Source organism: Lethenteron reissneri, chromosome 54 (genome assembly GCF_015708825.2).
Source record: "Lethenteron reissneri isolate LAM-NWPU_2019-01 chromosome 54, ASM1570882v1, whole genome shotgun sequence".
Classification (NCBI taxonomy): Eukaryota; Metazoa; Chordata; class Hyperoartia; order Petromyzontiformes; family Petromyzontidae; genus Lethenteron; species Lethenteron reissneri.
The window spans coordinates 165087-178449 of NC_083832.1; the positions used below are offsets into that span (position 1 = coordinate 165087).

Genomic DNA, 13363 nt, shown 5'->3' on the forward strand with positions numbered 1-13363 from the left:
CCAATTAGTTACTAGTTCAGCATAATAATAATAGTTTAATTTGAAATAGCGTCATTCTTTCCAACAGCATCCTACAATGCTGTTAATTAATTATATATAATGACCAAATCCCATATACGCGGTTGGCTACGTCCGGCGCGAAAGAAGCCCAACACACGCACACATACATACCAACAAATCAAAACCCCTACTTACCAAGCAAAATCTAAAATAAATAAACAAATAAAGAAATTGCACCAAAACAATAAGCACAAACAACGAAAAAAGTTAATGCAACAAAGAAATTATAAGAGAGAAATTTGTCCATTAGGTCACATCCCAATACATACGTATATACAGGGTGCTTCAATTTTTTTAACACTTTTGAGATTTTGCAACAACAACACACGAAATGTGCTGTGTCCGGGCTCTGGAGACCACCTGGAGAAGATTCCAGGCAATGCGTTGACAACGACGGCGAACAAGTGTAGACTCTTTGACTTTTTGAAGCCATTAACATACATTTGCTATCATGTTACAGTGTATTATCCAGTTCTTTTTCCATTAGAAACGATAGTCCCATGTAAGTGTTAACATTGTTTTGAAGCACCCTGCAGCACATACCAACCGTCGCTTTCGCGCTAACGCGGACGCACCGTCGCAGGTGGAGCACCCGCACCGCTCCAAGAAGGCGGTGTGGCACAAGCTGCTCTCAAAGCAGCGCAAGAGGGCTGTGGTCGCCTGCTTCCGCATGGCGCCTCTCTACAACCTGCCGAGGTTGGTCCAACTGCAGCTCCGCAGTGACCCCCCCCCCTAACGTGCGCGAGCTGTCCCCTACTGGGCATCTGTGAGAAAGAGCTTCATAGCTCATCGGATTCCTCCAGTTGAAAATGAAGGTTCTAAATTTTGATTCTGATCAGACTGCACACGGCGCTTCTTCCCGCTGTGTAGGCAGGCGTTGGCAGCTTTTGCGTTTCATTCGTAATATCTCGATTTTTCATCCAAATGTCCTGAAATGGGTTTTGGATTTATTGGTCCTGTCAATGTCGTGGCGGAGGGTAAAGTTTTATGACGAAAAAAGGAAAATCTTTGCACAGAAAGTATGATATCGTTGTAAGTCTATTCCGTGATGTTCTGTAGATTTGTGATACAAAGTCACTTGGCAGAGTTTGACTGAAATTTTCTGATTAGAATTTTTTTCACGGATACTTTAAGAGCGTGATTTGTTGTAAGTTGATATGCTGCAGTGATGTGCTTCCAAAGTCCTGTTTAAAAAAGTGGTGTCACGTGACATCGAGCGACGTGTCCTTTGTGAGCCTGAAAACACCCAAACGCTGCATAACACCGCGTGATTCGAATATCCGAAATTTTTCTTAAAAATCCGAACTTGTTTAAATCCGAAACACATCCCTGGTATGTATCATCATAGACCCTGATGGTCCTCAACTAAAATAAAAAAACGTCTCTACATGCCGCTCGTAAAGAACATTTATCTGTATGCAATATTCATGCATACAAACAAACGCGTCACACAAATCACGCAACTCCCCCCTTTGCACTGAATTGGCTCCTTTGAAAGGGCGAGTCAACCAATTCGAGGCCTAGGAAAGGCCCTGATCCAGCCGTGGATTGACACAGGGCTGTACATTATTATTATGTGCACTTTACTATTTAAACTATTGTAATTTTTTACCAGGTAAGGCCCACTGCGCTATATAACTCTTTTTTTCAGAAGCGACCTGGCCACAATAATAGCTCAACGAAGTGGCCCATCACGTGAGAATTTATAGCAGCAAAATACTCTATACTCGTGGTGTTGATTCTAAATGTGGAGAGAAAAACCGGAGGACCCGGAGAAAAAATTCCACGCGACCACGGGGGAGAGCATGCACACTCTAAATATACAGACGCCAGGGTCGGGATCGAACCCACGACTTCCTTGCGCACCAGGCGAGGAAATTAACATCTCGCCACTGTAGCGCCTACATTCAAACTCTGAATTCTCGCAAGTCATTTGCATGAATACTGTGGCAAGTGAAATTGCTTTGTTGTTGTTCTTGTTGAATGCCATGTTATTTATTTTTAAACATAAATACCCGTGCACTGTGTTTGAGTTTAATGCAATTGTTTCCTTCCCCCCCCCCCTTCCCCCCTCCCTAGCCACAAAGTGACCAATTTTTACTTGAAAGCCTATCATCATGTGTGGCTTACAAAGGCGTTTGATGCGAGAGACTTTGAGGTTCTTGTGAAGAGGCTGATGGTAATAACTTCGCTTGGGTCCGTGGCACCAATGCCATGGATGCAGAAAACAAATCAATTTTGTCTTCTTCAAATCACTCTTGGGGGCTTGTTCAATTTCCTCCGTGCTCATTTTCTGTCCGATTGGGCAGCATGCCCGTGGTCCATGGAGGTGGGGGAGAGTGAAAGGCAGCAGGCAGGCAGGTGCTGCGGTTGTGAGATGTTAATTACCTCGCCTGGTATACAGGAGGTACGTGTATTCGATCCCGACCCTTGACGCCTGCTGTATATTTGGAGTTTTACCTGTTCTCCCCGTGGTCGCGTGGATTTTTCTCAAGGTTCTTTGGGGGTTTTCCCTCCACGTTTAGAAACATTCGTTTCGAGTATTTGGCCGCTATGCATTTCCACGTGATAAGCCACTTAGTTGAGCAATCATTTGTGGCCAGGCCGCTTCTGAAAAAGAGCTAAATAGCTCACTGAGCCTTACCTGGTAAAACAAAAAAATGTGTTGATAGTTTATATTTTCAGTTTAGTTTAGGCAGCTACTGCTACGTATATTCGTGACATTTCCTCGGCGTAAGAACAGCCGCATGCTGGGTTATCAATGTAGAGATTAAACCGGCAATTGTTAGGGACGTCACGGGTCATTCGGTAGGACATTTGTTGTTGCGTTATTTCATACGCGTGTACAGACTCAACGCAAGGGGCATAGATGGTGTCTCTCTGATCAAGCGAGTATGGGGCAGAGCTCATGTCCATCGTAAAAAAAAATGCCTCCCAAAATAAATTCCAAACTAAACGTTAGTAATCTTAATGGCGATCATGGAAATCATTGTCACATAATTCTGGAACTGTGGTCTTTGGATTTACGGAGTGCCACTGCTGACAACTTGATTACCATACTCATTGTGCGTTTGACGTTAAATCGAACAAACTATATTTAGGGGCCTAAGGATTTGCATTTAAAGGGCACTTGCTTAAATGCCTCGGCAACTTAAAGCGCCTTACGTAAAAATGTAATCTGAGCCGTTCCATTGCCTACTGCAATCTTGCCGCGGGGGACCCCCCAGTGGAAGCTGTCCCTGTGTGGCACAAGGTGTACAATGAGCAAAATCTAGTGTGCCCCTCACAAACCGTTCACTCCGAAAAAACGTGTGAGTTGGAAATGTAGTAAACATCATTAGAGCTGCCCCTTGCGATGGATACTTTGTTTGAATACATTAGGGCCTTACTGATCATTTCAGTTGGTGGAGGCTATGCTCATTGCTGGACCTCTGTGATTGAGGAAGACGTTTAGAGGACCCCTACGGTGCCACCGTGGACACGCATTTGTTACGTTCATATGCCCGGCCGTTTACGTGTAATCTTAGCGCTGTGAAGCACGCCGCTAACGCTTCCCGGAGCCATCGGCCCCCCGAAATGCGCTAAGCTTACACGAATGGGGCTTACAATGGAATTATACGGTCGCAGGCTCCGTATCATTGTGCGAGCGTGCGTGCGTGTCATGGAGGGGGCATATGAACCTAGTGAATGAGAAAACTCGCCGCGGCAAATTGCCTCTCACCCCCCGCGAGGATTCCCCCGGCACAGAAATGATTAAAACGATGGCGGTGCTCGGACTGGGTCTAATCATCGCATCGAACTGACCAATCGGACAACATGAGCCTCTCAGCTGTTTACTCTTTTTCTTTGACTGCTGCCAATTAACCGGAGCGATTTCCTCCGGACGGATGGGACAAAAAAATAAGGGAGCGCGGGTGGACAATTAGCGCGCACCCTCTGGTTTTCGCGTTCTCTCTTCCCGCGGCACATTTTGAAATCACGCGTTGACTTAATGTTGAATTGCAGGGGCAAAAGTACACTGGGTGGCCAAACAATTAGAAACCTCTTGGGCTTCCTAAAGTTGTTTTCTGTTCAACTGAGCATTGAGGCGCTGCTCATTGCCTATACACAGCCCTGAGCCCGTGGATAAAATTCCACTATTTATTGAACAACCACTGTTGAATTCTCCACAAAGTGGTACCTATTTTAATGACCCCTGGAGGGATGATGGGCCGAGTTCAACGCCCAACGACGATTTAAACTCGCAACCTTCCGATTGCGAGCCGCTTTCTCTACCGCCTAGCAACCGCAATAACCAATTGCGTTTCTAAACAACAAGAGCGACACTTGACGTCACGAGCCTCAGCTGCATCTAGAATTGGGAAGGAAGCATCTGTGACTGAGAGGGTCATTTTTTTTTATTAGAGGGCTGATTACGGAGGGTCTCTATGGTGTGAAGATAACGGCACTGACGCGGCACAGATTTCAATCCGACCGCGTCCATGGAGGGCGCATCCGTGGGCCGAAGAGACCGATGCAGGACAGGGATAAGATGTTAGTCACCGACGGCCGCGTTCATGGACGGACATTCTTCTGAAACGATTTTCTTTTATTTCTGATTACAAATTTCACGCCGTCTAGCCGGGACGTTTCTAACGTGAACAATGTCACCGAAATGACGACGCTTGTCCGTTCACGGTGATTGTTATAATGATGATTAGTTGCGGACCGTCAATCCACCGCTGGATGAAGGCCTCTGGCTATGTCAGTCATCGGGGTCGTTGGAAAACAATTGACCGCACTGGTCAGTGCGGGTTGGTGACGCGATGGCCGTAGCGGCCAGGCATCGCTCGGCCAATGACGTCAGCCGGGAATCGAACTCAGGTCACCGGGCTGACCAATGAGCCACCGCTCCTGTCGTTAGACGGTGGTTAATAATCATTAAAAAAGAATTTGGCCACCCAGTGTAATGCATTCGGTGTGATCCGCATCGCCGAGCCGTGTAAAATTTGAGCTGCGGAGCGGCGTGGAGGGCTCAAATCGGCCTCGGTCAATGTGGAGATGGGGCATCTCCGTTGTATCTGCCGTGACGATTCAACATCGATGTGCCAGGGTTTCGCGGAACCCTCCATGTTCTCTCGCTCTTTCATCTGACCTTTCCTCACCTCTCCCTTTCTCTGACCTCTCCTCGTCTCTCTCTCTCTCTGCTCGTCTCCCTCTCACCGTTTCTTCTTCACCATCCTGCCCTTTTTGTTCTTTCGCTGTACGTCCCCCCCTCCTCTCTCTCTCTCTCCCAGGCACCGCGCCATTAATCTCTTCCTCGATGCGTATAAGAAACACTGGATAGAGACAGAGGAGAATGCCTATGAGGATAAGCTAATTGATGACATAGCCGTAAGTACCAGATAGGGGCGCCATTGCACTGCACACGCCAGTCAAACGTCAGGGATCGGTCGGTGGGTCGACCTCCGCTCCACGGGAGCTTGCTCCTTCTCCTCTGCTGTTCCCGCTGTCTGGAATGCATTGCTCCCGGTAATACACACTACTACTAACTGACCCTCACTGTGTTAAAGTCCAGGATTGAAGCTTTCCTCCTGTGTTGCCCATGGACTGACTGTTGACATGCAATCCCACGTAACGTTACCGCGTCGGTTGCTTTCCCCTAACACCCTCGCACACTCTCCTTCCCTCGAAATATTTATTTTGTGAAAAACTCAAAATTGCACGGTCTGCCAGACGTGGCTGCATTTAGATAGTAACACAACAGCGATAAGCCTAATGTGGTACATTGCATATTCACACCGTTAATATAGCGCAACGCTATCATGGAGGAGCTGTTTCAACGACGGACATTGTTTGACGGCTAAGTAGCAACATTTTGCAACGCGTTTTTTTTTATCGTTTAACCAAATGTGAGCTGATTGAAATTCGGACCCTTTGACGGGCAGCTCACGTGGCCGAGACTTTATCGTTCACTCCGAAGCGGACGGCCAGGGCATGGGGGCGGACCGCTGGGGCTCGAACTGCACAATTCTGCGACAACGCGACAAAAAAAATGCCCTGCCACCCGGCAACGTCGCTGCTTCGCAAGCTCGCGGCGTCGCTGCATAATTGTCAATCGCTTTCGGTGAGCAGATTTTACCGATTCATGTGGCACTTCCGCTTGCCAAGGAAGCTTGTGGCAGGAAGGATGACTGTCTGGACTCCTGGGGCTAATTCCTCTGTCAAAGTGCTGAGCCACCGTAACGGAGATCCCAGTTCAAGCCCCAGTCACTCACCCGAGATTAATCCAGGTCCTCAAGTGTACCGAGTTGATGGTCCGTCTCAGCTCGGTCACTAATGACTTCGCACGTACGTACACACACACGCACACACACGCACGCACACACACACACAAACCCCACCAATATTTTCGAGCAGCAATTGTTTAGGCAAGCAAACTCTGAATAGCGGTTTCGACTTTCTGTGTCTCATCAGCGGTCAGGCTCGGTTTACCAGATGGTTATTGGCAAGAGCACAATGCAAATAAACAATATGGTATATATCATTATAACACCAATGTTAGAAACACAACCACATACACAGCATAAAACAAACGATCAGAGGCTGCACGAGAGATCCCTGATGAGGGTTATTAAATCTTGCTTTCGGAAAAAAACATTTTCTCTCTTCGTCTCTCCCACTGGGATAATTTTATCACATTTTTTTGCCATTTAAAGTCTTGCCATTTTTCTTTCGCCTTCTCCACTCACGCGACAAAGCGCCGGTAAAATCATCGCCTTCTCCCCGTGTGCGGGTTTGCAAGTGTTCCTATAAAAACCAATAGCATGGCCAAGAGCTTCCCGGCTCACACACTCCGCTGTTGCTGTGTTCAGTCGCTCTGCATGCATTAACATTTCTCATTAACTTATCCGCGCTTCCCCAACTGCTGTATTTCCATCGCCTAAATGCCTTCAGAAATTTGCGTTTGAATGAGAATTATTTTCCCAGCATCATCTTTCCCCCCCCACCACCCACCCAAAAATCCGTCGCTCATTGTTTTCACTTCTCTGTTCACCCGCTGATTTCCAGTGACATTAAAATGAAATGCCACACATGCACACTTGTTCTTTTCACTCACAATGTTCCTTTGAAACATGTTATTTTTACATCACGGCTATTGTTACGCTCTCATTCGGCCGCTGACGCAATTGTATTTATATTGAGAGTTTTGTGGCGTGGCTATATAATCCCTGCGATAATTTTCAGAAATCTTGAATACAATTTAAAGTGTTGAGCTCCTCCCTAGGTAAGTGTACTTGGCATGCAATAACCGCAAAAAGGTTATTATTTCTCAGATGTCCAATTTAACGCCGTTTCATCTCTCCCCCCTTATTAAGATCGAAAAACGTTCAAACGTTGATGTTTGCATCACATTAATTGTCCAAATAAGTTATGATAATTTTAAAAAATGTGCAAACCTTGTGCGCACAAAGTGGACCCGCAATCATCATGCAAGACGAAAGACCGGAGACATGCAGCGGCAATGCTTGCCCCTGCATACGGCAAGAATCCGCGCGTCTTTAGTTCCTCTGCCGCCCGCGTGTTTTGCGCTCCGTCGATAACGCACACGCGTCATAGCCGCCCTTCCTTTCATGTGACGCACACGCGCCGCTTGCCTGTCCCTGCGCTCCTGACGCACCCAGCCTTTATGCACGACCGTGGCCGCAGATCTTTCCAAAGACTCTAAATCTCCGCCTTTGTGTCGTGTGCATAAATGGAGAGAAATAGAAAGCGGCCGCGCAATGTTTGGCCACATGTTTACCACCTGAATTTTGGCGACGCGCTGAAACTGCTCACTTTGATGAAGTATATATTTGTTCCATTAAGCCATTTTTTACCATTATGGGCACAATTTAATTCGGCGCGAACACTTTGGCTTCCGAGCGGCGGCGCATTATCAGTTGTATCCAGTTAAAAAAATGAAAACGTCGCGAGAAAATACTAAAGTAATGTTTGTTGCCACTGGTGCCTGTGTGGACATACAAATGTTACAACTCGCTATAGAGTTGCCAGTGTAAACAACAATACGGCCAAACATTCGGGCCTTGAGTTGGTGGTCTGGACAAGGCTAAGAGCGTGCCGCATGCAACGTGGTGATCACATGACGCGTGTGCAAGGCATGACGGGAGTTAGGCCTGCACGTGCTCTTTGTGAGCGGCACACCTCCGTGCGGCGTTAACTCCACTCTGCGGTGCATGCTGATGCATCGCCACGATTTATCAAGCCACCCCCTGACTCGCGTTTTGCCGAATCGTCATTTACAGAAATCCATCGACGACGATGAAGAGGAGAAGGAGTCGGAGGACACAGAGGTGGAGACTCATCCCGATCCTCTCCACCAACTCATCCTCTACTTCAGTCGAACGGCACTGACAGAGAAATCGTGAGTGTGGTCCATTTGCTTCGCTTGTGGCTCACGCTGGGGGGAGGGTAGGGGTAGCAGCGAAACGTTGGGCATCGTGCCGTACAAAACGCGCTACAACCCTTAAAACACATCGGAGATGCGGTACTGCTGTAGGCTGAATCGGTCTCATAACGGGGGACAACTGGTGTTGTCTGCATCTCCCTTGTGAAGCCACAGGCCGACGTGGTCCCATATGAAACGCACCGGGCGTCTTATTCAAAGTCGGCCGCTGTAACTCGCCGCGGCCTCACCTGGTGATAAATAATGCATTCCTTAATTCAGGATGCAGCGTTAGCGTCGCTGGAAATCAATGGGCGTACGTCTCGTTTTGGCCACATTGGCGGACACGAATTAATTGCCATCGACTCGATTTCAATTTGAGCGTCCCAGTCCAAATCTTTTTTTTTGTGTCACGGTCACCCGAGTATTTATAAATCGTTTTTTTACTGCTATGCGTTAAATATTAAAGCCAACGGTGCAGCCCAGCGATTCCTTGCTCATGCCACCGCTGGTGGAAAGACCTCGACTAGAGAGAGCTGAAAAGAGTTTCTCTCGAATGGAATGAATGTATGTATTCATGCATTATGTTGAACTTCTCTCGCACCCTACGTAGCCAACTGTGCTTATTGAAGGCGCGGAATACTTTTCCGCGCTGCTCAGGTGTCTTCAAAAAGGTGGTCGTAACCCATGTTTCAACCCCCCCCCCCCTCCCGACACACACGACTTAGCGATGGACCGACTGTGGCATCATAATTTTACGCTGCGAGGTGGACGTGGATTTGAGACAATCGTCCGTCGTATCAACGGCCGCCTAAATGTCATATCGCCCCAATCAATCTCCTTCATTGGTCAAAAGGAATCCGTGAAATGAGCCTAATTACGATCAATTGCTAATATATATCTCGTCCTTGATGTCATCTAGCACCAGGGAGTGCTGCAACTCGTATTTGGAAGCAATGAAGTGGCATTGATCTCCGTTGGCAGCCGTGAGCTCACTGTGACTATTCCACTTTCCGGACTCTGCATGAGACTACCACTTTGAACTTCACACAAAGTGCTGCTCAGTTTGCTAATGAAGTTGATGCCTTGGCGGTCTGTGCCCATTGAAGACCCGAAGCAGAATCTTCCTTTGCGGCGGGGGGGCGGGGGGTGGAGGGGAGGTTTTGTAAGTTGACCCCCTTTTTTGATATATAAACCCCTGTTGAGTTGTATGTATGTATGTGTAACTTCTTTCGCACCATACGTAGCTAATTGCGCGAATCGGGAAGGACAACAAACTAAACACAAAAGCAGTTCTAAAGAAATTTGTTTTCAATCTGCATTTAAAAGTGCATAGCTCCGGTGGCTTTCTAATATCAGAAGGGAGAGCGTTCCAGACGGCCGCAGAAGCGCATCTGAAAGCGCCGCGCGATGCGGTGACCACCGCCTTTGCTTCGACGGCCAGCCAAAAGTCGCCGCTGTGAGGATAACCGGAGTTCGCGTAATGGTTTATCCTCCTCGACAAGATCAGAAAGGTCTTGTGGGTGCAATTGTGTGCAAGCACGTTTGCGTGTCACGAGTGTGACCATATAACGAGGAGTTGACGAGGATGCTGCCACTTGGTGCATCAGTGACCACTGTCCAGATTTCCAATCCGGCGGTCACCAGTTCGATTCGATTTTGCAGTTGAAAAGACGGCCACATTATATATGTATCGGTGTACCACCACATTTATTTGGTTGGCAGGTCACGCGTAGCAGGGGTAAAGTGTGGATAATCTACTCTCTTTCAAGACATCTGGTCAGCGTAGACGAATTGGCAAAATAAATCCCCATCCAGTGGAGGTTTTTCCAACGGTAGTGGCGTGAGCAAGCAATTGCAGTGCTGCGCCTTTAGCTCCACTCTTCTATTTCTTCATTATTTTATTAGTAAACTCCGTCGTAATCTTTGAAGCGAGTGAACTGAGGCCCGTAACCCCGCACCGCGCTTTCATATTGCATGGTTAATCCTGGATAATTTCTTCCCCCCTTGTCTTTATTCGTAATGGCGAGGGGATTACGGCTGAAATACGCGATTAGAATACATTTCTTAATTAAAATATTGGCAGGATTTCTGGAATCGCTCCTCCATTGTCTCCGTGACATTTTTGCCAGCCTTAGTGTGTTGTGAGTCTTTTATCTTGCGTATCATTCTGGTTAATCCGATTCGTAAACTAAAGCCTTACATGTTGCTGTCTATTTGTTTTCACATCATTGAATTGCCTGGTTGCAGCATAGCGATCGCCTCTCTTGCCAGTAGCATTTGGTAACCCAGTAGCTTTTGTTTCTCAAGCCTGACTCCGCTGATGAGACCGATGAGGTTTAAATTTCGACTTAAAACTTTCGCGACTGCAGGAATTCATATTCTTTGGTTCTTTCGGTAAAGTCACGTAGATAGAAAAAAAAATAAAAGTAAATGAAACACAACACAAGCGATCGTCTTCAGGAAAAAAAAAGTGACCTTCCCCCTTTTGTCCTCCTGAAGACGATCGCTTGTGTTGTGATCGAAACTTCGTCGTTAAAATTTGTATTTGATTTACTTTTATTATTATTTTTCTTCTTCTATCTACGTGACTTTACCGAAAGAACCAAAGAACACCTATGAGGTTTTCTTGCTTAGACACATTCTGGCGGCTTATATTGGTCTGGGAAGCCAATAGGCCGGAGGATTGAAACGCATTTTATTTAAAATGTGGAGATGCAGGATGGGAGTACTGCTGAAGCGTGCTTGAACCAATAACGATCCACAATGATGCACGATAACGCCACCTCTGCGAAGCACAGAGGGCCAGAGTTTGATGGCAAAGCTCCCAGACACGCATACTAAATTCGGCTGGCACAGCGTACGCGCACGAACGGCGATTGAGCGGCGTGTATAATAGCTCGGCGTAATTGATAAAAAATGTATTTTGTTCATCACGAGTAAATGTTTTGTAAATGCTTTGACATACCACACGCTGTGTGTTTGGGGAGCTACGGTGATGTAGCAGCCGCCAGTTTGGTTCAATCTCCCGGCTGCAATGACGGCGCAAGTTTCTGTCTCGCGCAGCCGCGTAAATGGTTTCAACACAGGCAGTCGACTGGTACGTCGAGTTGGGTGGGGTGAGGTGTGGGTGCTCCCACCTTTGAGCAAGACATTTGCCCGCCCTGGAGGGGTCGGTCAGAGGTCCTCTAGAGCAGTGCGGCGCGAAGGGTGTGCCCCGGCAAAGTCCTGTGTAGCTGTTTTTCAGAAGCGACGCCTGTATCACAAATGATAGCTCAACGATGTGGCTTATCATCACGTGGAAATGCATAGCAGCCAAATGCTCTAAACGCGCGTTAATTCGAAATGTGGAGGGGAAAACCGGAGGACCCGGAGAAAAGTCCACGCGACCACGGGGAGAACATGCAATTTCCAAATATACAGGTGTCAGGGTTAGAATAGAACCCACGACCTCCTGTATACCAGGCACTTACACGCCTGTGCAAGAGGAATGCTTTGCCCAAAATACACCACGGTCCCAGAATTGTGGGTTCAATTCCCAGCCACGACACGTACAAACCCAGTGGCAGTTTGTGCTTCGAGCGTTATCTGAGCTCCTCTCCAAGGGTGACTTGCCCTATCGTGTGTGTCCTTGATGCAGCGAGTTGATGAGCGTCTGCACTGGGGAGGACAGGCGGTTGAGCGGACGCAGGTGGTGATGTAAAAATTATATTACCCTCCACTGCAGACGTTAATTGTCTCAGAAACGTAACACTTTGGTGGTGGCCTTGCGTTGTGAGAATGTCTGCAATAAAACAAATGTGCTAATTACCCGACTGGCCACGTGAATCGGAATTTGTTATTTCAGCTGGCAAATCCCACTGAGCAGCTCTCTTACTCGGATGACCGCAGCCCCGCACCGCCGGCAGCGGTGGCAGTTAAAAGGACATTTCAGTTGCATAGGGTTACACAGAGATCCATCGAGTTTCACAGAGACCCATAGAGTTGCTTAGAGACCCACGGTCAACAGCCCAAGACCGCCAGCAGTGGTGGCAGTAACAGGACATTGCAGGGTGGAGGTACTCTGGAAACTAACAAGAGCATGAACAACAAATTGCACAAAACCCACGCTACATCTTCTTGCAAACAGGACGAAAAAAAAGAAACAGAGCATATGTGCAAATCAAAAAGCGACCGAATGGCTTCAAGACTGAGGCCTTTCGGCGATTGATAACATGGCCCCAAGAATGAGACGCGGGGCCCGAGGTGCATCCAACAATGTGGCCCCCGTAGGCTTTTTGTGTCGCGTGTGAGACTCGCCGACGCTGCGCACCGAGAGTGATTCCATTGAGATTTGTGTCAAATGTTTCCCTTTTGTTTTTTGTTGTTGTTGGTAAACTAGGAAACTGGAGGAGGATTTCTTGTACATGGCCTACGCCGACATAATGGCCAAGGTAAACACGCATTCCGCTTCATTTATATTTAGATTTTTTTACGAATACGTCCGTTGAATTAATTACGTTCCACGTTATTTTACGTTTCATAGTTTCATAGCTCTCGATTTAAAATGACGTGTTCAGTGCTTTCTCGGAGGATCGCATTTGACATGATCGGGCTGATGGGGGGGGGGGGGGGGGGGGCCTCTGCGCGAGTGGAGTCCGTGACTCGCCCTGCCCTGTGGTTGCCTTGCAGAGCTGCCACGCCGGCATTGACGAGGAGGAGGAGGACTCCGCCACGTTTGAGGTCGGTGTGGGACCCTGGGAGCCCCTTCCCCCTCTCCCTCTAGGAGCCCCTCCTTCCCCCCCCCCCCACCGGGTGCTCCCCCCCCCGAGAACGCTTCCCCCCCCCCACCGGGTGTCCCTCCCCACTGGGTGCCCCCCTCACCCCGTGCGCCCCCCC

The 13363-nt window shown here is 48.0% G+C and overlaps 1 protein-coding gene across 1 annotated transcript in view; it reads left to right on the forward strand.

The window, feature by feature from the left end:
- LOC133356445 (ryanodine receptor 3-like) overlaps positions 1–13363 on the forward strand; it is a 100038-nt gene that overhangs the window by 72700 nt on the left and 13975 nt on the right. The window contains exons 5-9 of the mRNA XM_061573977.1: positions 597–756; positions 5337–5433; positions 8346–8464; positions 12867–12918; positions 13157–13207. Of these exons, the coding sequence (XP_061429961.1) occupies positions 597–756; positions 5337–5433; positions 8346–8464; positions 12867–12918; positions 13157–13207 (479 nt within the window). The remainder of the gene's footprint in view (positions 1–596; positions 757–5336; positions 5434–8345; positions 8465–12866; positions 12919–13156; positions 13208–13363) is intronic.